The sequence below is a fragment of the Podarcis pityusensis genome, assembly GCF_964106645.2.
Source record: "Podarcis pityusensis genome assembly, chromosome: 1".
Taxonomy (NCBI): domain Eukaryota; kingdom Metazoa; phylum Chordata; class Lepidosauria; order Squamata; family Lacertidae; genus Podarcis; species Podarcis pityusensis.
In genome coordinates this window covers 94943358-94967240 of record NC_138028.1, presented here as the reverse complement: position 1 = coordinate 94967240, position 23883 = coordinate 94943358, and the positions used below count along the sequence as shown (strand labels likewise).

Here is a 23883-nt window from a genome sequence, read left to right as displayed (position 1 = left end):
CAAGAAGGAAGAGGACAGCACTTCATAGACTGTATCCATGAGCTTACAGTCCAAAAATACACTCCTGTGCACACCTATCTTGCTTCTTAATTGCACTCACTTTGGAATAAATGCATGTAGGCTTGCACTGCAAAGGTATGGATGGTAACCTTTCAACTCAGTGTCCAATCAAGTATGTCCAGAGTCAGTGCCAGCCCTACCATGTGGCAGAGTGAGGCAACCTTATCTCAGGCAGCTCAGGTGCTCATGGGCTGTTTTTCCTGAGCATCCTGCTCTGTTGCCACACAGCCTGTCCTGGACTTCCTGAATCTACCTGCTGCTTCAGGTGTGGTTAAGTCTGTTGTCCTAACACTGGTACTGAAGCAAGATGCAGCTGCCAGTCCAGTCAGCTTTTGCACATGGAACAAGAAGGGGACTGCTCTCTGGTCCTTCTCCTCAGTCAACAAAATATCTTTGGTTGACCCCACTCAAAGTACATGGAAGTTAGCCCTATCACCTCCTTTGATGGAACTGTATGAATTGAAAATCCACATGCTTTGGCTTAATTGGACTTTGGATCAGACGTCTGTCTGCCAACAGGAGGCTGACATGGTTTCTTAAAAGACAAAAGATTTTTGGAGAGGTATGCCCATCTCCAAAGGGGACCCTTTGCAGGTGCATCTGTTCTGGCTGATATTTACTTTTGAATACAAAACACTCAGGCCTTTAAAATGTTTATGGCCCCAGAAGGGTTGGGCATTCCCACAACATGTGTAGGTATGTGCCTGTGGGAATGCAGCCTCTCCAACATTTTGGTGAGGTTCCTGGGTGTATCAGTACCAGTTTCCGTGGTGTTAAGTACCACATGTAGGTGAGTTTCAGGGTGAGTTCTTTTCGTTTAGCTGAGATTGATTTAAAGGGAGGTTTAAACCACATTCTAGTCCATTGGGTTGGGTTAAATTCATAGCCTGTCATGCTCCCATTGTTTTTTGATTGCATCAAGGGGGTTTGTGGGATTATGGAGCAGTATTTTGTATATTGTGGATACCATCCCTTCGCCATGTCCCCCTGCTGTCAGGAGAAGGTTTTTGAAGGTGGTTAGGGACCTAAAAATATGCAAAATAACTAAACAGGTATTAGAACTGACCCCAGAACTAGTACTGAACATCTTCCAAGATCATAATGACCACTCACATTATACAGAGTTTAGAACTCTCAACAGCCAGAAGCCTCATAGCCAGACACTGGAGAGACCTGCCGGGGTGCACATGGACCAGTGGTACCAAATCGTTGGGAAACAGCCTTACTAGAAAAGCTAAGCAATAAACTGAAACTGACACTAGGACAAATAGAAGAGGACATCTGCACCCCAGTATGCCTCCCTTTATCACATATCACAGCCCAACAAGACCAGAACAGGAACCTGCCAACAGCATAGCAATCAATCTGGCTTACTCGACCTAGCAAGTCCTCCCCCCACCCCCACAAAGGCAAACAAGCCCCATTGCAGACAACCAACCATACCCTGGTCCCCAACCTCTCTCACTTCCAAGGAAACGTAACAAGCGAATAGAAAGAGAACGTATCTAGTTGACGCTGACACGAAACCCCACGTGTACACTGCAAAAATATAAATTTCACCACCTCCCCCCCCCCTTTTTCCTGACCTTATACTGTACTCAGCACTAATGTCTCATAACAAATATAGTTGATCTGTAGAAAAGACTGTGCAACTTGAAAAAAGAGACAAGGCATGTACTTTTGTAAACCAAGAAAATCTTTAATAATAATAATGATAATAATAATATGGCCCCCTTTTGTTTTGTTTTTAAATGAGCATCCATTGATGTTTAAATGCCCCTCTGTCACATCTCCAAATGGCACAGCCTTAGCGGGCGATTCCAAACCAGAGAGACACCCACCCACCCTCGGGAAACTTGGGAAGTTTGCCGTCCCGGGGGGGTCACCACTCCGGTGGTGGTATTTGTTGGGTTTGCAGCGCTCCTGGGTTTGAACTTCCAGATCCTTATCTCCTGAAATGGTTTCTGTTAACGTGCTTGCGATTTCACAACCTTGCCCCGTGTCTATACAGCCACTCAACTTCTCCCGATCCAGCTGAGCCTCCCTCCGCCTTCGGGAAGGCGTTCCCCGTAAAAAAATAAAGCAAAAAAATACCGACAGCTATCAAAACGTTTTAATAGACGATCTGAAGATTTCGAGAATACATCTATCTAGCTAGCTAGCTATCAAAACGTCCAAAAAAATATGAGATCTGATCTTCCGAAATTTGTGCCTTCAGCTGGTTTTTATTGTCTTGGTTTTGATAATAATAAGAGAACACGTACACCAACATGCACGCACACACAGAGGACGCCTTTAATTTTCCTAAGGCTCGCCTTCTGTTCATTGTGGGAGACAAGTAATCAATGTTTTGTTTAGCAGCATTCAGGGAAAGGGCGCAAATGCGAGTGTCTCGCTTCAAAACGAGGATATTTTCGATCATCTGGAGCTTGAAGCAAACTAGGCCTTGTGACTTTCGGGGATAGTTTCTCTCTTCACTACACACACACACATACAATGGAGGTCCCCCCCCCCTTCCTTTTATGAAATAAAAGCACTTGCTCAGTGTGATGTTGTGCGTGTTTACTCAGAAGTGAAGACTGTATACTTCAGCAGAGTTTTCTCTCTAGTTAATAAACGTGGCCTTGTGGGCCTAAATTACCTGCCACACTTTTCGCTCAAAATCATTCTCTATCTAAAAATAAAAATAAAAAAAATTATTTCTCTATCTATCCCTTCTCGCTCCCCGCATTAAATTATTTGCTCAAATTATCTGAACTTTACACCGCTACCTTACAGCGCGATTTCCTCCTTCCTAATAAAGTATACTGCAATAGTGTGGTTCTGATATGAGCATCATGCAAATCCATCCCGGAAAAATAAAGGGAGAAGGCCCATCGCTGCGCAGAGATTTATTGGAGGGAGGAGGGCCGTTGAACTGGATGGGGGTTACTCTCGCATCGGATTGCAGTCTTCACATTGCGAAGAGCTGTCGCTTGGACCCGCTCATTCTAAAATTGCACACACAGGCGCGCGCGCGCACCCACCCATAGTTAAAGGAAAGTCAAGCTGGTCGTTAACCTGTGTTCTCGAGACTCAAATCAAGTACTCGATGAACGTCCCCTCCCTGCTCCCCCAAATCGCCAAAACATATTTTAAAGTCTTTCAAAGTAGTGCATTGGTAGTGGATGGGCCGGATAAAAAGTATACTTCTGTCTATTACACACACACACTCTCTCTCACACACACTTATATACAATATTTTAAGAAACTGGAGCATTTTTTACTTTTCTGGTAACACCTCAAGCGACATTAAAACAAAAAACAACCATCCTCGCCACTAGCGATCGTCCCATCTTTTAATGCTGAAAGCCACCTTTTCCAAAACGATCCAAGTTGCTCTTTCGTATTCCTGGCCCTGTGTCGCTTCCAGCCATCAAAACTTTCATTATGTAAATAATACACGCTCCTTCGAAGACAGATGGGGAATCGCGCGCTCCTTTTACATGGAAGATTTGCTCACCTGGTCATCATCGGATCTCGGAGCAAATGGCATTGAGTTCCAGCAACGTCTGAGCTCCCCGGCTTACTCAACCGGGGAAAGGCTTCATTAGCAAGTTTGCGTTCACTCTTTTGAAGCCATTTGATTTAGGACCCAATGTACTGCTCCCCGCCCCGCTCCTGACAATTCCAAGAATAAGGGGGGGGTTGTGTTTAAATGTTTTGCTTTAGTTTAACAATTTAGCACAGAAACTTTAAGCCTTAAGAGTACTGGGGGGGGGGGCGGAATGCTAAAACGTCCATTCTCTCCTATGTAGCCTTTTCCCGACGTTTTCAGGCTTCAGTTGAAAACTTCTTTTCAAGCTCATGCCCAGTCAAAATCGTGTTTCCCGTTCGGTGACCGCGTTGATTGATTCGGTAAAATAAAATTTATTTACAAAGCAGCAAAAAAATGTTGCCGGTTGGAGAAAACTAATGGGCAAATGATCTGAATATACAAGGCACGCTTATATATTCTTGTGTTGCTTCACATGCTGGTCACTTTGCACAAAGTTTGCACAAAGTTGCATTAACACCTCCAAAGTTGCATTTACACCACCCCAATCGCAGAGAATTTTTTAAAAAAAACTTTGCCAACACCTAATCACTACGTGAAATTGCTTAACCCGAGCAAAAAATTTAAAAAAAAAAAAGCGATTCTCCTTATGCACACTCAGACAAATTTAACCTCAGTTTCGGAGACCCAGTGTGAGTGTGTTTTCACCTCTGCCCATCTTCATTACCAGTGGGGGAAAAATAATATACAAATTATTCCTTATACAGTGAACAGCTTTTTCCATGACACCGACAGGATAGACAGACAAACAGAAAGATAGATAATAGATAGATAGATTAGATGATGATAGATAGATAGATAGATAGATAGATGATAGATAGATAGATAGATAGATGCTGCATTTTGCAACCTTTTGCAATCAGCTATAGGGCACAAGAAATCAACAACCATATCATGGTTGTTGTTGTTGTTGTTTAAAAAAAACTCCAACAGCCACTCTTAAAGTCCAGATCTGTTTCCTTATATGTCTGTATATAGGAGGATTTTTTAAATCCTGCATATAAGGTATTTACTTGGAGAAAATATATAATCAGGAACGACTTTGGAAAGAAAGAAAGAAAGAAAGAAAGAAAGAAAGAAAGAAAGAAAGAAAGAAAGGTTTATTTTGACATGTCCTCGGGCTCTTAAGGAGCCATCAAGTTTTCAACTTCCTAGGAAATATTTCCTTATCCCTCCCTCTTAAGGAAGCGTATAAATACAGGCTAGAGGTGAAGGTCAACCAGGCAGCTGTTTTCAAAGGCACGGGCAGGGTGGGGCACCTTAAGCAAACAGGGGTGTCATTAGGGATGGTGGCAAAGCGCCGGCCTTCACAACTCGCTCTACCTTCTCCTTTTCTTCCACGTCCCGCTGCAGTAGACCAAGGGACTCAAACTCCTGCTCCCCAGCTCTCTCACACGCGCAAACTTTTATTTCTGTGATTTGGGGGGCTTAAAGGAAATCCTTCCCCCCTTTTTTGCTATCTGTGTTGAGAAACGTTTTTGTAGTTTAAAAACAAGAAACTAAAAAGGAGGGGAAGCTATATTTCGGATTACACACACACACACACACACACACCTTTCCCTCACATTGTTTGGCCATCAAAACAGCCGCCGCGCTCAAGATAAACATCGTTAGCAAATCATTGTAATTGGGACGGTGAAATCTGACCTTTGACCGGGGAAGACAGAGCTCACAATAGTGTCTGCTTTGATTCCTGGGAGGAGGGACAAAGGAACAAGCTCCTTGACAGAAGTCATCGGTAGAGGCACCTCCAGAGGAAGGGGGCAGCGGGGACAAATGAGCGCGTGGCCTTCCCGGGGAAGACCAAAGGGCCCGGCCGAGGCCAGTCAGTCCCCCATCTGAATATGTAAAATAGCGGCGGGCTGGTCGACCTTTGCCATGTGCGCTCAGAACCACGCAGGAACCTCTTACCAAGGAAGGGCAGAAAGGCCGGAGAGCTGAGAGGGAGGAAGGGGGCGCTTGGAGTGGTGGAGACCTGGGCGAGGTGGATGGAGGAGATGGAGGGAGAGATGAGTGAGAGGTGTCTCGAAAGATACGTGCAGAGGACCCAATCTGAAGAGGCTCCTAAGAAATGGCTGGTTCACACGTGTAGGCACAACCCTAGACTTCCATGAATGTTGTAAACAAGCATGGGTGGGGGTGGGGCGGGTTTGGCTTCGCCTTCTCCCCGCAGTGCTCGTTTGAGAACTTGCCCTCACGCGGGGAAATATTGAGAAAGATGCTCCTGCAATTGCAATCGGATGACCACAATCCCACCATATTAATTCGCCACCTTATTTTGCCTAGTGTGCAAAAAAAGGTTCTTAATCTATGTTGCTCCTAAAAGCAACCGGACTCATCAAGTTAGATGGCAATGCTATGCAGTGGTACCTCTGGTTAATTACTTAATTCGTTCCGGAGGTCTGTTCTTAACCTGAAACTGTTCTTAACCTGAAGCACCACTTTAGCTAAAGGGGCCTCCCGCTGCAGCCGCGCCATTTCTGTTCTCATCCTGAAGCAATGTTCTTAACCCGAGGTACTATTTCTGGGTTAGCGGAGTCTGTAACCTGAAGCGTATGTAACCCGAGGTACCACTGTACTATGTACCGTTTTAGCAGGAAGTAAAGCCCGTTGAACTTGGGGTGCTTCCCCACAGTACAGGGCTGACACGTTTCCCTCTCTTATCTGACGTAAAGCGCGAGGTTGGTGGTTTCAATGCTGTAAACAGACGATCTCCGCATTCTAGCAGCCCTCTTCCGGAGGTGGCTTTCTGGAGAATGGGGGGGGGGGGGGGACGGTCCTAAATAGTCAACAGCAAGTCACCTCCCTAACTTCATAACTTGCAGGTGTGTAGTCTGGGGGTGGTCATGGAACTAGCTGTGACACTGAGAGCTTAGTTGCCCTCCGTTGCCGGGATTGCCTTTTTCCAGCTAGTAAAGAAAGCTACACTCATTCCTGGACCGGGAAGGCTTGAGCACAGTTGCCCATGCTCTGGTGACCCTGGTACGGTTGAATTACTGCAATGTGAGGAAGGCCCAAAAGGCCGCAGCCAACGCAGAAAACTGAAAATGCAGAAAAAGGCTAGGCTGCTTGTGGAAACAGACTACTTCCAGGAGCTGACACCTTCCCTGCGGGGTCTGTACTGGTTCCCAGTCTGCTACTGGGCCAAATTCAACATTCTTTTACTAACGTGCAGCTGGAAGCCAGGTTACTCGAGAGACCCCTATAAACCCAGGGGGTCACTACTTTCATCAGGAAAGCTTCTAAAGTCCCTAAAATATCACAACAGCGGGGCTTTCAGAAAGGCTGTCCCTGTTTGGTGGAAGAGCATCCCTGCTGAGCTGCGACAGACACCCACTATTTGTAATTTGTGGGAACCACCGAAAACATTTCTGTTGCCGCCCGCTTTTCCAGCTGGGAGAGAAAGGTGCTTGCTTTTAGGTCTCTGCCTACGGTGCCCCGTTTTGTTGTCTTCAGACTTAACTGTGGTCGTTTTCTGTGATGTTTTTAAACTTCCTTTTAGTTACTTTTACCTTGTGCTTATAAATCGCCCTGAGACTATTATTATTATTATTATACCACCCAGTTGAATATCCTGAAAACTCACTGTCTTTGTTTTGATTGGTAGATGATGGGACAGTCAGTTAAAATTCCACTAGCCGCTTTGAGAAGTGATTCTCCTTCAGGCCTTTTCACTTGAGGAAGAAATAGTGTCAGCTCCCCAGTTCACACACAAACACACGGTGCAAATCGTTAGCAGAGGATGGGATCAGCGTGCATTGGCGATGTGGTATTTTGGGGTCTCTCACTCTCAGCTTGCAACGTCACACACACACACACACACACACACAACGTTGCTTTTTGGGGGTGAAAGGGGATTAAGATCTCTTGGAAATGATCAGGTATCGGGAGAGGAGGGAGCCCCTCTCCGGAAAGCAAAGACGGGACAAGGCGAGCACAGCGCCGGAGGTGGAAACAGCAGGTGGTTGAAGTTCAGTTGCTTTTACGCGGCTCTTGAGATGCTGCTCGCCTTCCTGTTTGCTTGTTAGAGCTGGCAATTGGGGGAGGGGGGTGCATTATTCAAGGGGAAGCATTCCGAAGGTTGCCAAGAGTGAGCCTGGCTCCCTGTGACCCTGAGGGGGAAAGACTGTGGCAAAGAGGGCAGGTGCCTCTCGCTGCCTCCTCCCACCTGCTTGGCTAATGTTAGCAAACGGGACGCCGCCTTCGGCATCAGCAACTGCTTTGCGTCCGCTGCTAAAGTCGTAGACTTATTCTGCTGTGAGAACTATTTGCTGTGAAACTTGTTAACAACTCTCGGGAATGGATTTCTGCGAGCTACAGGAAACAACCCCACCAGCCTCACACGCAGATGGGTGTGATTGATCGCCCGCGGTTGTGCACGGGAACTGCTGGCGAGGATTCACCGGCGGAGAGCCGTGCCCAGCACACATCCCGGGGCTAATAGGCAAATGCTTACTGCGTTTTCTCGCCTCGCCTTGCTGGGCGCGCCCTGATCTTTTATTTCAGGCCTCGCCGCTTGAGACAGCATTTGCCTTCTTTCACAACTTGCCACGCGCAGCGACGGGCCACCTCCGGCCTCCCTTTGCCCTCTAAAGCTAGGGAAACTGCTGCACCCTGTCCAAAGCAAAAGGCCAGCCAGGATCACTTCACATGAGCAACGCTTGGCCTTGCTTCCTACTCCAGTATCTATTGCGTGTCCTGTGTTCTGTTGCCCTCTCATGGACGTGAGCTTGACCAAACAAGCACGCGAAGCGCAATCGCCCCTTTCCGAATGGCTCCTTGGATGCAACAGTCCTCTTTACTGGTCGACATTTTCGTGATTTATGTAGTGTGTGTTAGCCATGTTTATTGAGAGAGGACAAACACTGGGCTACCCTCCTCTGATTCCGATCACTCACGCACATGTCCATTAAAACCATTGGGATTTCAACATTAAAAATAAATTAGGATATTTATTTGTAGAGAGGTGTGCTCGAACATTCTTTTTAGCATGCCCAGAGACGTGGCATTTCGATTGTCCTGCGGCCACACTCCGCCTCCCTGCAGTTTTGCACAGGCCCGAGTCGAAAATTCCACTGATCATTTCCGCTTTGCCAACATTCGAGGGTGGAATGTTGGAACTTTACGAACATTCGAACCCGGGGGCGTGTCCCTTTTCAACTGGGCTTTGAAGGTTCCTTTTTTTCCCCCTTCCTCCTCCTCCTCCTCCTCCTCCTCAATGGAAACAAAGCTCTCCCCTTTGGTATTCAGCTTTCTGGCAAATTCAGAGTGGGCACAGAGTCAAACCTTGTCACGGTGTCTTCTCAAAAACCTGGTGTTGATCAACACGCCGAGAAACAAATGGACAATAGAAACCTTTGTTTGCATGTATGCAGGCCGCTGCAGAAGAAGAGGGAAGCCCTGCGTGATTAGCACGTTTCAACCGCGATTCACAACAAATGAGTCAACGCATTTCTGCTCCTTGGAGGAGATAGGAGGGCGTGTGCATGGGATGGGTTTAAAAAAAAGAAGATATAAGCATAAACTTTCATATGCTGAGTTTAAATTATAAAGTGGGCATTCGCCTGCATACATTCATGTGGTACTTTGGAGAGAAAGATCTACGTTTGTAGATATGAATATATTTGTCCCCACTGAAAAATTTCCCCTGATTAGATACATAAGCTTGCTCTGTTTAAAATCAGCGGGTATTTTGCTATGATGACACCTTACATTTTTATGTATCTGCACGCATTAGGCTTGTGTTAGTAACTGGACCCGGCTTCTGACTAAATAAAAAGAAAGTGCATTATCTCCTTCACAGCTTCAGTAAAAAGGCGTGTCCGTCGACAGAAAGAAACTGAGAGCTGGATTTGTAAGGATATATATATATATATATATATATATATATATATATATATATATATATTAAATAACAAAGTCCCAAAATGGGGAGGGGGTTTTCTCTTCGCCGTTTTAACGACAGCAAGTAGTTATTTTCCCCCCCTTTCTTCCTCCCTGTTCAGCAAATAAAAGAGGAGGTGTGGCAGGTGGGTGGGGCTTACCTTTCTATAAATATACCTGAGGCTATGAGAGGAGAGAAATAATTAAAACGCCTGCATATCTCTCCGCAAGCAATAATAGCACCGCCCCACCTCCTATTTGCAAAAGGCCGTCTGTTTTCGTGTGAGCGGGTAGGGCGGCTATTTAAACGGCAAGCAGTGCCAAGCAGCAGCTCCGAGAGAAATTAATATTTGTTAGTTAGTTTGTTTGTTTACCCGCATCATTTGCCTTTAATCGATACTGTTTGAACTCCAGACTCCATTTAACTTTCTCCTTCTGTGAAGCGACTGAGTAGGAACTGATGCTTCAGGTTCAATTGTTTTGTTTTAATTTTATTTTTATTTTTAAACCCCTTCATCACAGTTCTAAGGCCATTGCAAGTGTAAAAAAGAAAACTCAATTCTTTGAGGTTGCTCCGAAGTATTACCGTATGTATTTCAAAATTACCTTCTGGGTGACTTTGCCCAATCTCTCTCTCTCCATGCAGAAACAGCCTGGAAGCTGGAAGTTGGAAGCTAAGAGCAGGGCAGCCTCATCCTAGAAGAGTTTACTGGGAATTTATTTAGTTATGATTTAACAAGATTTATATACCGCCAGAGGTGCCAACTTGAATAAAAGATTGTGGGGGCCTAAGTAAGACCCGCCTCACATAATTGATCACATGACACAGTGCGCGCACACTATCTGAATGGGAGTGGCAATCAACTTTTCATGGGCCCAGCCCCCTCAAATATTTTATCGTGGGGGCCGAAGCCCCCACTGCCCCTAGGAGTTGGCTCCTATGTATACCCCTGAAGCAACCACACCAACAAAGATCTAAACGGTTTACATGAATTTAGTCCCAATTTTGAGGTTTACTCCCAAGTAAGTGTGCATAGGATTGCAGTCTATCAGGGCCCAGAAAGAGGAAGCAGGGCCTAACCGGAAGTGGATGTGTTTGGGACTGCAGCTGTGAGATGCTCCTTAAAAAAACAAGGCCCAGATCATGATTAGGAAGCTTAGGCGCCAAATCCATAGAGCAGGGTCAGGGGACCTGTGACCCTCCCAGATGTTGTTGGGCTCAAGCGCCACCTGCCCCAGCCAGCTTCGCCAGACCTCGGGGATGCTGTGTCCTGACCACATCTGGAGGGCGATGCGTTCTCCATCCCTGCCACAGAGAAATGGAATTGGTTCGAAACAAACAAAAGGCAATAAATTTGAGCATCGTGTGTGTTTAGGCCACTGGCTTTTGTGGGTGTTGTTAATTTAGTTAGTTAGTTAGTTAGTTTTTTGAAAGAGGGGGCTAGAAGATCAAACTTTACAGGCAAAGGAGTGGAGTTTCCTACGGGACGAGCAAGTGGGGGAGTCAAATTTTAGTGTAGTATTTTCTATGAAGTACAGCGCTCACTGCCACCCCGATGTCACCTGAGACCAATTCTAGCCTCTTCTAAGGTTAAGCACAAATTAGCTAGATGGTGGCCTCGTGGTCCTCCCGCTGAGCCGTGAAATCCGCTGCGTGAGTTCACCAATGGCCATCTCTCGGCCTGACCTACCTTATGCGGTTGTTGTGAAGGGAACATGGCAGGGCGCCCATGTACGTAAACTCCGTGGAAAGAAAGGTTGGATAAGCTTTGACCAGAATCTAAATCACCTCATTCAGATGGGGTTTCCTCCACACACACACACACACACACACACGTTTACGGGAAAGGTTAAGTTTGTTATGGAAGACCTCAAAACTCTCATCAGTTTCACGGGCCACGCTGTCCCCAGCCTTCCTGAACCTGTTGCCACCAGTACCCTGCTGCTTTGGACTACACTCCTATCAACCCAGATCAGGAAGCTGACTTGGGACTGATGGGAGTTGTAGTCCAAAGCAACTGAAGGGAGCTATGGCACAAGATTGGGGAAGGCTGCTCTGCGTCATTCTCTGAAGGTAGAGGGTGCCCATGTTTGGAGGGAGAGGGGAAGCGCTGCTGAATCCTTTCGCTTTATTTTGAACGATGGGCCTATCCACTCAATTCTCTCCTCTGAATTCAATGGTCCCGCCCGGATCCTATGTGCCCTTAACTTGGGAGAAGGTCTCATTGAGCTCAGTGGTGTCCACTCCTGAGTAGACATGCTTAGGATTGCGTTGCAGGTATTGTACCTTACTTGTAAATGGAGCAGAAGGGGGACTGGTGGATCACACTTCTTTGGGCCAGTGTGGAACGGCATGTAAAATTAATGGTGAGCAACAGAGGTGGGGGGGGTGTCAGTGTGTGTCACGAAATAAAATATTTTTCAGACACGGCAGACACGCACACACACACGACTCCAGAATTTCAGTCACTGGACTTTATCAATGCACCCAAGAAACCCCAGTCTGGACGGGTCGTAGCGGAATATTCGTAGGCTGGGCGCACTTGAATTTGGGCTATTAGCCTTAACACGCTTTGTGCAGAGCGAGTTCCATTGTCCGCAGCAAGACTGTGAGTCAACATGCCAACAGTTCCATTAAACTACAATATTTCCCTTAAAGTTGTTGGTTTTTTTTTGGGGGGGGGGTTGATCTTATCTTAAGGGACTAGATTTCGTTCCAACCCAGCGCCGTGACTTCCTAGTGTGCCAACGTTGCCATTCAGCAGCAACAACAAACATTTAAATTTTTATCTTTTCCGTGCGTGGCCCGTGACCAAAAGAGCAGCGCAATCCTAAGTTCCTGTGAGCTCGATGGGACTTTCTCCGGGATACACGCGTGTAGTAGCACTGCACCTTCAAGCGCAGAGGCCCTTTGATTTCAGGGGGAGAAATTTAAATAGTTCCTTCTCTTTCCCACTGGAAGGAAGGGCATTTAAGTGCCTTGGTGGGGAAGTGCCTTCCCTTCTTTCGGGGTGGGTGGTTTTCTGCGTTATGTCAGAACTGACTCAGTGTTACAAATCCCGGGCATTTCAAGGGGAGAGAAATAGACGCTTGTAAACAAAGGATGGCTTTAATAGCGAAGCATCATGAACTGAATTCCACATTGGTCAGTTTTTAATATATACATGAATAAATGAAGGAGTGGAAGGGAAGCGACATAGGAACATCGGCAGCTGCTTTATACTGAGTCAGGCCATTGGGGTACCGAACCTACTGGCTGGCAGCTCTCCCCAAGGGTATCAGATGGGGGCCTCTTCCAGCCCAAACTGGAGATGCTGGAGAGTAAAGCTGGGACCCTCTGCACCAAAATCAGGTGTTCTAACCTTGATCCAAGGCCCTTGCCCGAATGCTACGTCCGCTATTCCCGCTGTTACCACCACCACTACCATTACGACTAACATAATCATACCCACCCAGCGGAATTCAAGCAGCCGTCCTAGCCATGTTTTACTTGAAAGCAAAGCCCACTGAAATCAGGGGACATCCTTTGGAACAAGGCCACCCAAACTCTCTGAATCGCGAGTCAGTTGGACTCGCTGTTACCTAGGGATCAGTGGTCCACGTAGCTCAGTAATTGTACGCACTGCCTGAAAATTTACCCGGGAGATGCCAAGGGAAGGAACTCGGGACCTTTGAGGGCAAAGCATGAGCTCTGTTCCTGAACGTAGTGGGGGGGATAGCTGTGCTTAGGGTGCCCCTTTGCAAACGACTGGGATCCGGGACAAGAAAAGAAAGAAAGAAAGAGGGCGCCCGGCTTTGAGGTCACGCCCAGATGCCCACAAGGTACTTGACAATTTCATGGAAGAGTCACCAGAACACAAAATTAATACTGAGCTCCTACGACCGCGGTGTCTCCAAGCAAATTAAAAATGGTGTCTGTTCTTAATAATGTTGGCCTGCCAGAGAAGGCGGATTTATCCACCTGCTCGTAACTGTTAGTTCAAGTGGCCGTCCTCATGGGCACGGGGGAACTCTCTTGGAAAGCGAGGCCATTTGCTCCATCTCAGTGTTGGGGGTGGGGGGAAGGAGGAGTAAAAAAAAAAAAAAAAACCCTAACATTAAAAGGCCGAATTTACTTGAACATTTTTAAAAGGCAATGGCTGCTGGAAGAAGGCCGCGGAGGGAAAGCTAACACCCCCCCCCCGCCCCGCCATTCATTATGCCGCGCTGCTAAGCAACCGTCTGCAAAGTACCGATCATTTCCCCTCCCCTCCTCCCCTCTCCCTCTCCTGCCTCTATTGCTCTTCCTGGCGAAAAAGCGCCTCAGTAGAAATTCAATATGATCTTGGATGCGAGGCAGGGAGCTGTCAGACAAATTTCTCTCCAACCCATCCTGGAACTCGAAGGAGCCAGGAAATTTCATGACATTATTAGCTTTCATTCATTTCATATTCACACACAAACACACAAATATATCATCTCTGGAACCGAAGCACCTATTTCTAGATCTTTGGTGGTGTTCAGTCTTCCTCCACAAATTTTATACACTAGCTCAGCCTGAGCATATCCCGTTGAAACAAGTTAGCCCGGAAGATAAAAGTCCCTTCTCTTCCCAAGGGACTTAGGCTGAGATTTTGGGTTGTTGTTGGGTGTGGGGGTTTTTGGGGGAGGGGGTAGGTCCATTGCACTCAGTAAGACTCATTTCTAAGTAAACATGCTCAGAGCCGGGCAGTTAGTAGGACTACAGTTCATTGGATTGGGGCCCTACTATCCCACCCAGGGATCCAACAGCGAGGGAAGAAGCTGAGAGCAAATGAGCAAGGGAAACAAGACGTTGGTTTAAAAAAAAAATTCTCCCCACTTAAAAAAAATAATCTGGGAGAGATATATGCCAGATAGTTTTAGAGATAAATGTATATAAAGAATAAGAAGAACAGGGTATTTTAATATATTAATGTATTAAAGGGGGAGTGGGGTTGGAGAACAGAGAAGAATTACAGAATCGGTATATATCCTGAACACAATCTACACTTTATTTCAGACTACAGATTTCTGAACATAAGAAAAAAATCTTTGGCTTGCAGCAAGGGGTTCAGTCTCGCAGTCTGTGGGTCATAGTGTTATTGTTCTTACTCGGTAGGGTGGGGGGGGAGAGAAGAAGAAGGAGGAAGAAGAAGAAAAAGAAACACCACACGCACACGCACGAAATGAAAGAGAGGGAGAAAGGCACACACGAAAACGCGACAGGGAAAAGAAGAAGAAAGGGGGAGCAGGGAAATCGGGAAAAGCCAGACAAACTCTTTAAAATCAGGAGGCTGGAGGGGGGGCTGGAGGAGTTGAGAGCTATAATTAAGAAAAAGAAGACGGGGGGGGGAGAGACCAAAGTGGAGCTGGTGGGCGGGGGGGGGGGGAGATCAACCGCTGAGCGAATAGAAAAACGCTACACATCATTATCATCATCATCATTTCTTACCTGAAATTAAATATATACAAGATCATACGATGTTTGGCTATATAGATAACTTTTTGTTTGTAAGTGTTCGGGGTTTTTGTTTTGTTTTAAATCGGAATCCTTATAACTATGAATAGACAATAAATTTGATTCTTTTCTCTCTCTTAAATAGCACCCTTCCAAGTCCCCCACAACTGTGTGTCACTGCAGGAAAGAAGTCCTTTTGTGTTTGTCGTGTGTTTTGTCTTTTCCCAAATTGTCCTCTCGCGCTCTCTCTCTTTTTAATTGTTCCTCTTTGCTTTTCTTTTGCTTTGTATGGTTATTCTCTGTCTTCCCTGGCGATCAGGTTCATAATAATAATAATAATATAATTATAATAATAATAATAATAATATTAAGCATCAAAAAACGAAAAAACAAAATAAACCCGACAAGGTCTGTGCTCTCTGGGCGCGCTCACTCGCTGTCCTCTTTGTCTTGCACGGTAGTGGTGGAATGATTGTAGAGTCCCTGCGCCATGAGGTGCAGCGCCAGGCCGTTCTTGATGCCCGTGGCCTTCTTGATCTTGGCGCGCTTGTTCTGGAACCAGATCTTGATCTGCGACTCGTTGAGGCTGAGCTCCTGCGCCAAAGTCTGCCGCCTCTGCTCGGTGATGTAGCGGTTCGCCTGGAACTCCGCCTTGAGTCTCTGCAGCTGCTCCGCCGTGAAAGCGGTGCGAGGCCGCTTGTCCTCCTTCTCGTTCTTCTTCTTCTTCAGCTTCCTCGTGCGGGGACCTACAAAGGGGGGGGGTGCGAGGGGTGGAGGAGGGAGGGAGAGAGAGAGAAACACACACACGCACACAAAGGGGAAGGAGGAGGGGGTGAGGGGCACGAGAGAGAAAAGGGGACAGCAGTTGCCAGGTCAGAATCATTCCCAAAACACACACACACACATGCAGCACACATAAAGGGGAGCCTGCCACATGGGAGCAACGCCGGGCGTTCCGGAAAATGGGGAGATCTGTTTTGAAGGAAAGGGGGGCGCCTCCTTTCCCCTTTCCAAAAGGGGCACCCGGCAACCGTGATGGATGGGCAGGGTCAGAACTGATCTGCTTGGATTTTCCCCCAACCCACATATATCCTACGTCTTTTCCTCCACTGTTTAAAACGTGGGTGCATTTCTCCCCCACCCCACGTCCTTCAGGACGCCTGTTTCCACTACCACCCCCACCCCGGCGCTTTTCAAAACAGTCTAGGCCCTTCTTCGTCCCAAGTTCTGTGCGAGTACATTAGAAGAGCAGCATCGCCCACTTTTAGCTGGCGCGAAGGAGAAGACGCCAAGGAAGAAAGGCGAGAGGGGCGAGATGGGAAGCAAAGAAACAAAGGGGAGTGGGGCGGAAAATCCATAGGGAAACGTTTGTCAGGATAGGTATTGGTCAGGCACGCGGATGCTTCTGCTAACTTTTCCCCGTCCGGGCCCAAGCTCAGTTGTTTGATCGCACCAGATCTAAAGCAGTTTTCTATTGATCACCATCTATCTGTCTATCCATCTATCTATATCTGTGGATAGATAGTTTGAGAAAGAGACTGAGAGGTAGATCAATCAGTTAATTTGGATTTATCAAGTCTGGTGCAGCTGGAATCACGCACACATTTCTAATACACAAAATATACGTATGGGAGAGGCGGTGTTTTGGCCCTCTTCCCCTTAAAAGCTCTCATCTCTTAAAGGCAAAGCGTCTTAACTTTACAGCACACACTTTGAAAGTGGGGGAGAAGTCTGACTAATTAGTTATGAGCTTCAGTAAAAAGTATCAGAAAGTTTTTTAAAAAAACTACAAATACACACACACCGAGCTTCCTCAGCAGATGGCTGCGTTAGGGAAGAGGGCTCCTCACTTATGGGCCTTCGCTGCAGTTTATATTCATTTAGGAAAGCGTGGGGTTCCTGGATTTGTTTTGTTTTTAAAAAGCCCACAGATCAAACATACAGTATTTCCGGAACTGCTAGAGTTAAATAGTACGTGTTAGAGGTAACACCCCAGGAAACCTTTCCCAACGTCATTCACCCTCAACATACATGTTTACTACAAGGACATGTTTGAAATAACGCAACCAGAAAGTTCCCGCTGAATTGTAAGGATAAATAAGCACCGAGGTAAACAGACTTAAAGACTGGACCCAAAACAAACATTGCAAGCGGTTTACGAAGCGGGTTCTGTTGTTGCTGGGGCTGGGCCTAACAGTACCACTAGCAGGCACGAAGAGTAACAGCGCAGGCCTCACCCTGTCTACTCGGGAGCAAGTCATACCGAATTTTATTACGCCCCATTAAATTCGGCAGGATCAGCTTCGGAGTAGAAGCTGCTCAGACGGCGCTGGAGGTTCTTATGCGCCGGGACAACACCGGATTTTAAATCTGTTTTGATCCGCAGCGGGACCCAGACTTTCCTCCTCCAAATCAAACCAAGGCGTCCCTCGACAAAGCAAGCCTGGGAAGTTGTATATGTGTGTGTTTAATTTATATTTAATATTATAATTTTGAAATTCGTAATTTTCTAAAACAAAAAACAAAAAAACCCCGGCAATAAATTTAGGCAAGACTCTCGGATTATAAATACCTATTTCAATGTGTGCTCGGCTGTAGACTCATACCTCTTTCCCCTCACAGACAAAATAAATTTCTTATTTTGGGAAACTAAGCAACCCTTATTGCAAGCTGGTCCAAAGGCCTTATTGCCGAACGACTAGATAATACTACTACTAATGATGATGATGATAAGGGAAAATAAATTGCGCTGGATGCTCATTTTTTGAAGCCTGCCGCAAAAGTATATTCTGCAAACGCAAATACAGAATGCCAGACAAACCCTCATCGCCTACAATGACTGGGGGAACACTTCACTGAAACCGCTAGTCTCCACTCCACCAAAACCCTTCCAATAAAAGCCGCGGATAAATACCGTATATTTCCAAGTGGAGGGCGTTCCTACACTATCTTTCACTGAGAGATCTGGCCCTGCCGGTGTCCTCACGTTCAAAATGCACATCTCTTTAAACCAACGAACACGCGCGCAAGGGTGCTTCCTCGAAGTCCGCGCGTTTTTGCTTAGAAGCCCTTCCCAGCAATTTAATATCAACACATCTTGGCCTCGCAGGACTCCAAAACTAGACCCATAGCCTTGGAGGAGCCCTCGGAAATTAAGGCAAATTGTTCTGCATCCCTCCCATTTCTAAGCGCTCTCTCTCTCTCTTTCTCTGTTAAAAGAAATGGGTGGGAAACTTTTTTAAAAATTGCAGAAGTGGGGGGTGGGGGGGGAGAGACTGGAGGAACTAGATCGTCCCCTTAAATAGAATTCGAGCACTTTAGGCATCAACCAAACAGTGTGTCCCGAATAAGTACTGGAATAAATCGAGACAAATCCTTGTTTAAGTCGTTGCCGTTCAGACTTCGTCTTTCCAAAGCCGCCTTGTTTTTGCTTTGTTGGGAAATGTATCAAATACAAATTATTTTAGGGAAAGAATATACCGTATTCATACGTGGGTAAGATTCCCCTCTTCAAAGCAATTTATATCGTGAAGGGGGTTTAAAAAGAGTACCTTAAAACGCCATTTTTTAAAATTACGCAAACACGAATATTTTTTAAAATAGGATACAAAATGAAAATGAAGCCTTTTTCCAAAGATCGCCAACTTTGGGGCCAGTCGCTTGAACCTGAGGAAAACCTCCGGTCAGCAGGCCGCAAAAAGCTCTGAGACGTCTGGCTGCATTCAAAACCAGGCTTAAAAATATATAGATGAGAGAAAGAGAGAGAGACGGCTGAATAAACTACAGAAAGGGATTAAACGGAACCGGCTGAATAAATCTCAAGATATTTCCCCAGTCCCCTCATTTACGGAAAATAACAACAGCCAAGAGAAATTTCCTAGCGGCGAAAAGCTCTTTTGAGGGCTGAGATTTTTGGCCCGGGGATAGATGATAGCTGCTCGGATCTCTCTGTTCAGTGGGGAGCAGATTCTAAAGGAGCCGTTCCCAAGAAGCGGGCAGGTCTCGGGTGGGGGGCGTGAGAAAGCGATAGGCGGTGGGGGCAACTGCCAGTCTCAAGAGATCAACACCCCCTATTTCACATCCAGGGAAAGGTGGGCTAAGAGGAGGGCTTGGTGGGGGGGCCTAGCCGACATCGGAGAGGGCCCACCGTCAAGAGCCACCGCTGCAGCCTCTCTCGAGGAGAGGCCCGTCCTGGCCTCTCCAGGGAGCCGGGGCGCTGTCTTTGCAGGGTGCCGCTGCCGGTGGTGGTGGGGAGCCTTCCTATCAAAACACACTTTGCAAGGCAGCGGCCCTGGGAAAGCAGTAATAAAATCATTGCAGTTGGCCGCGGAAGGTAGAGCTGACAGCTCAATCACTCAATCAATCCGTTTAGTCAATCAAAGTGGCTTTTCTGAGTTCCAAGGAGCGGGGATGTGTCAATAGCGGCGTGATCGAGATGGCTGGTGCTGATAGCGGAGGATTGATCAGTCGCCGGCAGAAAGGAGTTCATAAAGAGCCCCGAGCCGGGGCTGGTGAGGTTGGGGGGCGGTGGGAGAGAGGGATGGACGAAGTGGGGCGAAGAAGGCGACCTGGGAGCGCACCCGGCCGGAGCTCCTTCGCCACCAGCCTCCCCTCGCCCAGCTCCACAGCCTGCCTTTCTCGTTCGGCCCTGGAAGTTGACAGGAGCGCAAAGGCGAGCGGTCGCCCTTTTCGGGCGCTTTCGCGGGCGCTGACCCGGAGCGCCTCCCTCGCTCGACTCCTTCGCCCTTACGGGTTGGAGGGGCTGATTCAGAGAGACAGACCCCCCCCCCGCTCCTTTCTCTCCCTCTCCTCTCGTCACTCTTCTTCCCACACCTCCTTTCCCGGAAGGATTTAAACCCTCCCCTGGAAACCGAAGATTCCTCAACCTCCGAGCGGGATCGAGGATTCTGGGGTTTTTTTATTGGGGTGGGGATGTGGGGGGCTACTAGGGGGGAGGACACCTTTATTCTCAAGGCATCATCTGGGGCGGGAGGGAGAACCGGCTGCTGGGAAGCGCGAAAATGCCGGCCACGGGGTGGGAATTGCTCCCGGTCTGGAAGACGGGAATGGAAAAATGAAGGCCTAGGGGCCTAGATTCTTGTGCTCCGCTGCCGGGAGGCCTCCGCGGGTTTCCCAAGAAAGCCCTTTCCTTTTCTGTTCTATCTCTCTTTCTCTGTCTCTCTCACACACTTCCTCTTTCTTTTTCGGCCCCCGCCAGTGCCAGTTCCTTTAAAAACGCATCCTTCACACGGCAACACTTGTCTCCTTCACTCCTCAATTGCACAGCAGCGAATGTTTCTGAACAACAACAAAAGCACTGATTGTCTGCAGCCACGTCCCACATCAAAATCGCTAATTTTCTCCCAGCCATAGATATATCCGGGAAAAAAGTTTTAGAAAGCACACTATGGTTTCTTCCCCCTTCCTAACTACAGAAAGAGAGAGGCACCCCACCCACCCTTCAAGGCCTGAAAAGGAAAGAGAGAGACGGCGGCGTGGGCCCTCCAATCTCTCCAGGTTCTGCCTCCACTAGAGACACGTCCACGGACCTCCCTGCCCAGGTTGCGGACATCCTCCGGGGGCATTTCGGTCGCAGCTCCTCCGCAAGCTGCTTCGGGCCGAGGGGGAAATCAGCCAGCAGCCTCGGCCCCGCTCTTTTGCAGCCTAAGACTGCAGTCTCCGAAGGGCAAGGCTGGCCGGGGGGGCGCAAAAGACGCTCTTGAACACCAAAGCCCCGCAAACCTCGGAGTGGGGCACCCTAAGAAAATGCAGGGTTCTGGGGCGGGCGAGGGAGGGGAATAGCCGACTCAGCTCCACAAAACTCCTAAATAGTCTCAAGCCGCCACCTCCCATCTGCTTAATCCAACGCAGTTTGGGATCCCTCGGCGCGCTCTGCACCTCAAGTCTTAGCGCACCGTCAGGGTGGCCGGTTTAGGGGCTTGGCTTCCTGGGTTCGGTGGGATGGTTAACGCTCCCCGCAGGATTACACTCATATCACAGAGAGATAGATATATATATATATATAGAAATGGCAGGTGTATATATAAGACAGGGGGGAAGGGGGCAACGCTGAAGGCACGGAAGAGGATTCTTACCCGAGGATGGTCTGTCTGAATACCTAGTGCAGTAAACCCAGGCAGGCCAAACCAGCGGCTGTTGAGAATCGCTCTTGGCAACAGCTCCTCCATTATTGGAGCCCATGAGCAGGATGGCGGGGTTGGCGTGCTCCCCGTACTTCGCCGGGTTAGTTCCACTCCCTTCCGAGCAGGAGGAGGAGGAGGAGGAAGAGGAAGAGGAGGAGGAGGAGGAGGAGATGGGGGGCTTGGCCGTCCCTAGCGCTGCGGCCGCCGCGGCGGGGCTGGCTTTGGAGGCCGTGGAGGAGCTGTCGGGGCTCCCGTGCGACTCCGCGCTAAGGTTGGGGGGCCTGCCGAGCAGAGGGTTGACATTTTCTCTACCTGAGCTGGCCGCGCGGTCAAGGTCCCTGTCCCGGCCGCCGCCCACGCCGCCGCCGGCGCCACCTCCTCCTCCTCCGGCCGCAGTCCCGGCCAGGAGCAAGAGCTGCTCTTTCTTGCAGCCAAAGTCCGGCCTCAGGATGTTGTCGATGAAAAAGTTGGTGGTGCGGTGCTGTTGCTGCTGCTGCTGCTGCGGAGGCGGCGGCGGCCGCTGCTGCTGCGGAGGCGGAGGCGCCTGATGCTGCTGCTGCTGCTGCTGCTGCTGCTGCGGGAGATGGTGCTGGTGGTGCGGAGGGTGGTGGTGGTGGTGCGGGTGGAGAGGCAGGGACACGAGGCACGGCGCGGCCGGGGACAGGGGAGCGTGGCTGCCGGGAGACAGCGGCACGCTCTCGCCATCGCTGCCGCTGGCGCTGGGGCTGCTGCTGCTGGGGCGGCTGCCGGGAGTCGGAGCAGAGTCTCGCAGACTTTTACTGTCCGTCTGCTCTTCCATAGTCAGCTGCCAGCTCCGCAGATGGACGTCTTGGCTCTTCTTCCACTTCTTCACTCGAGGTCCCCCCCTCCACCTACCGCCACCACGCCTCACTTTTCCGGGCGATGGCAGGGTAGTTGGGTCCTCGCTGCTGCTGCTGCTGCTGCTGCTGCTGTTGTTCTTGGAAAGATGGGGGAAATGCAAAATAAAATCCACTTGTTGGCTCGCCGAGGAATCTAGAGAGAGATATCCAAAGGCTCAGACATTTGGAGCGATTCGCGCTTTTGGGGCAGTTGTTTTATATTTCCTCTCTCGCTCTCTCTTTCTCTCTCCCCCTCCCTCTCTCTCTCACCCCTCTTCCGAAAGAGAGAGGGGGGTGAGAGAGAGAGAGAGACCAAAACAAAACCAGCCCCCCCAAAGCCCTCCCCCTCCCCCCAAGTCTTCTCACAATCTACCCATCTTTCTCCGAGCGCCGCAGCTTTGGGGTTTCCCCAAATGTCAGAGTCCGCTTTGCCCACGGATCAGCCTTGGCAGATGCTTTAATCGCCCGCTCGCACGTGCATCTTTTCCTCCCACCTTTCCTTCCCCCACTTCTCCTTTAAAAAAAAAAAAGGAAAAAAAGAAAGCAAAAATCTCTGACAGCTCCGATCTTGCAACAAACTCTCCTTAAAAAATCTCTCAGCCACACTTTTTTTTCATTCCGACCGGAAGCACGTGAGGATGGCCCGCACGTGGAAAGAGCCAATGAGCAGCCCGGGAATTCTGTGACGCCCCTGACGTCGGCCAATGAGCTGCACTGGAACTTTGCAGTTACATTATCCAAGGGGCTGGCTGATTCAGAGGGAACGAGAGAGAGAGAGGGAGACCTGGGGAGCTTTGCGCTTTCCATGGCGCATCCTTTCTAGAGTCTGTTTCTCCTTCCCTTTTCCCTCCTGCCCAGGACTTTTCATTTACTTATGCTTCTCAAAAATCAAATATCCAAATCAACCCCACAAATAACGTGTTGAAACTCCACAAGATGATTGTGTATCTTCTGAGGTTCGGAAAAGAAATTCGGAATGAAATCTTTCCTGTGTTGTTTATTATTATTATTTCTAAAGAGTAGATGCTAAATTCTTTATAGAATGCTTTTCTAAATTCGAAACAAAACAAAACACGTTTATGGGGTGGAAGTGTATTCTGAGTATGACTAGTAACCTAACCAATTATGAAATCTCTGTTCCAATCCAAACAGATTTATCAATACTCTGTGTATGTTTGCGGTGGCAGATATGGTTTGTGTCCGCTGTTTTTTGTTTTAAACTTAAAAAAAGGACATAGATGAGCTTTGTCAAAAAGACCATGCAGGGAGTTTCTAAAAGACTAAAAGGGCTCGACCCAACACTTTCCAGATTCATTGATTTAAAATAGGAAAGTGGCTGAGCAATCCTGAGCACAGGTGGACTCAGGAATAGATCAGTGGAATTTTTTTCTGGTATGTGTGTGCATAGGATTGCAGACTTAAGCACATGCTCCCCTCTCACTATTTTTTTTTAAAACAACGACAACAACACCCAAACCAAACACGATGGTTAAACGCTGACTTTTGGGCAAGCACTCTTGTCAATTCCAGGGAACATTTATCAATATTTCTTTCTTGCAGATAATTCTATCAGCGTGCATATGCCCCCATAATGTCCTCACTCATTAACAGGTGGCATTTAAAAGAACAGGAAAATAGTTGGAGAGCTGAGTGTCGGTTTAAAGGATAGTGTATTCAATCTTAGCCTAACCTGCGGTTGAACGTGCAGGTACAAAAGCGGCCAATTTATCAGCTGGTTCGTTTACATGATAGTGACGGGCCAATGTTACACACACACGTGATATGAAAGAACACTGAAAAACAAATCATCCTCATAAAAACTAATAGCAATAATCCAAACTGGATTCATTTAGTTTATTCGCACGCTGAGATTTTTATTTCTTT

At 47.9% G+C, this 23883-nt stretch overlaps 1 protein-coding gene across 1 annotated transcript in view; it reads right to left on the bottom strand.

Annotated features, from left to right (window-relative positions):
• Positions 1–14362: 14362 nt before the first annotated feature.
• The window catches only part of EN1 (engrailed homeobox 1), an 11604-nt gene continuing 2083 nt past the window's right edge, over positions 14363–23883 (bottom strand). Inside the window, exons 3-4 of the mRNA XM_080981249.1 lie at positions 21092–22153; positions 14363–15742 (exon numbers count right to left, since the gene is read on the bottom strand). Coding sequence (XP_080837375.1) covers positions 15426–15742; positions 21092–21938 — 1164 coding nt within the window. The 5' untranslated portion in view covers positions 21939–22153 and the 3' untranslated portion in view covers positions 14363–15425. The remainder of the gene's footprint in view (positions 15743–21091; positions 22154–23883) is intronic.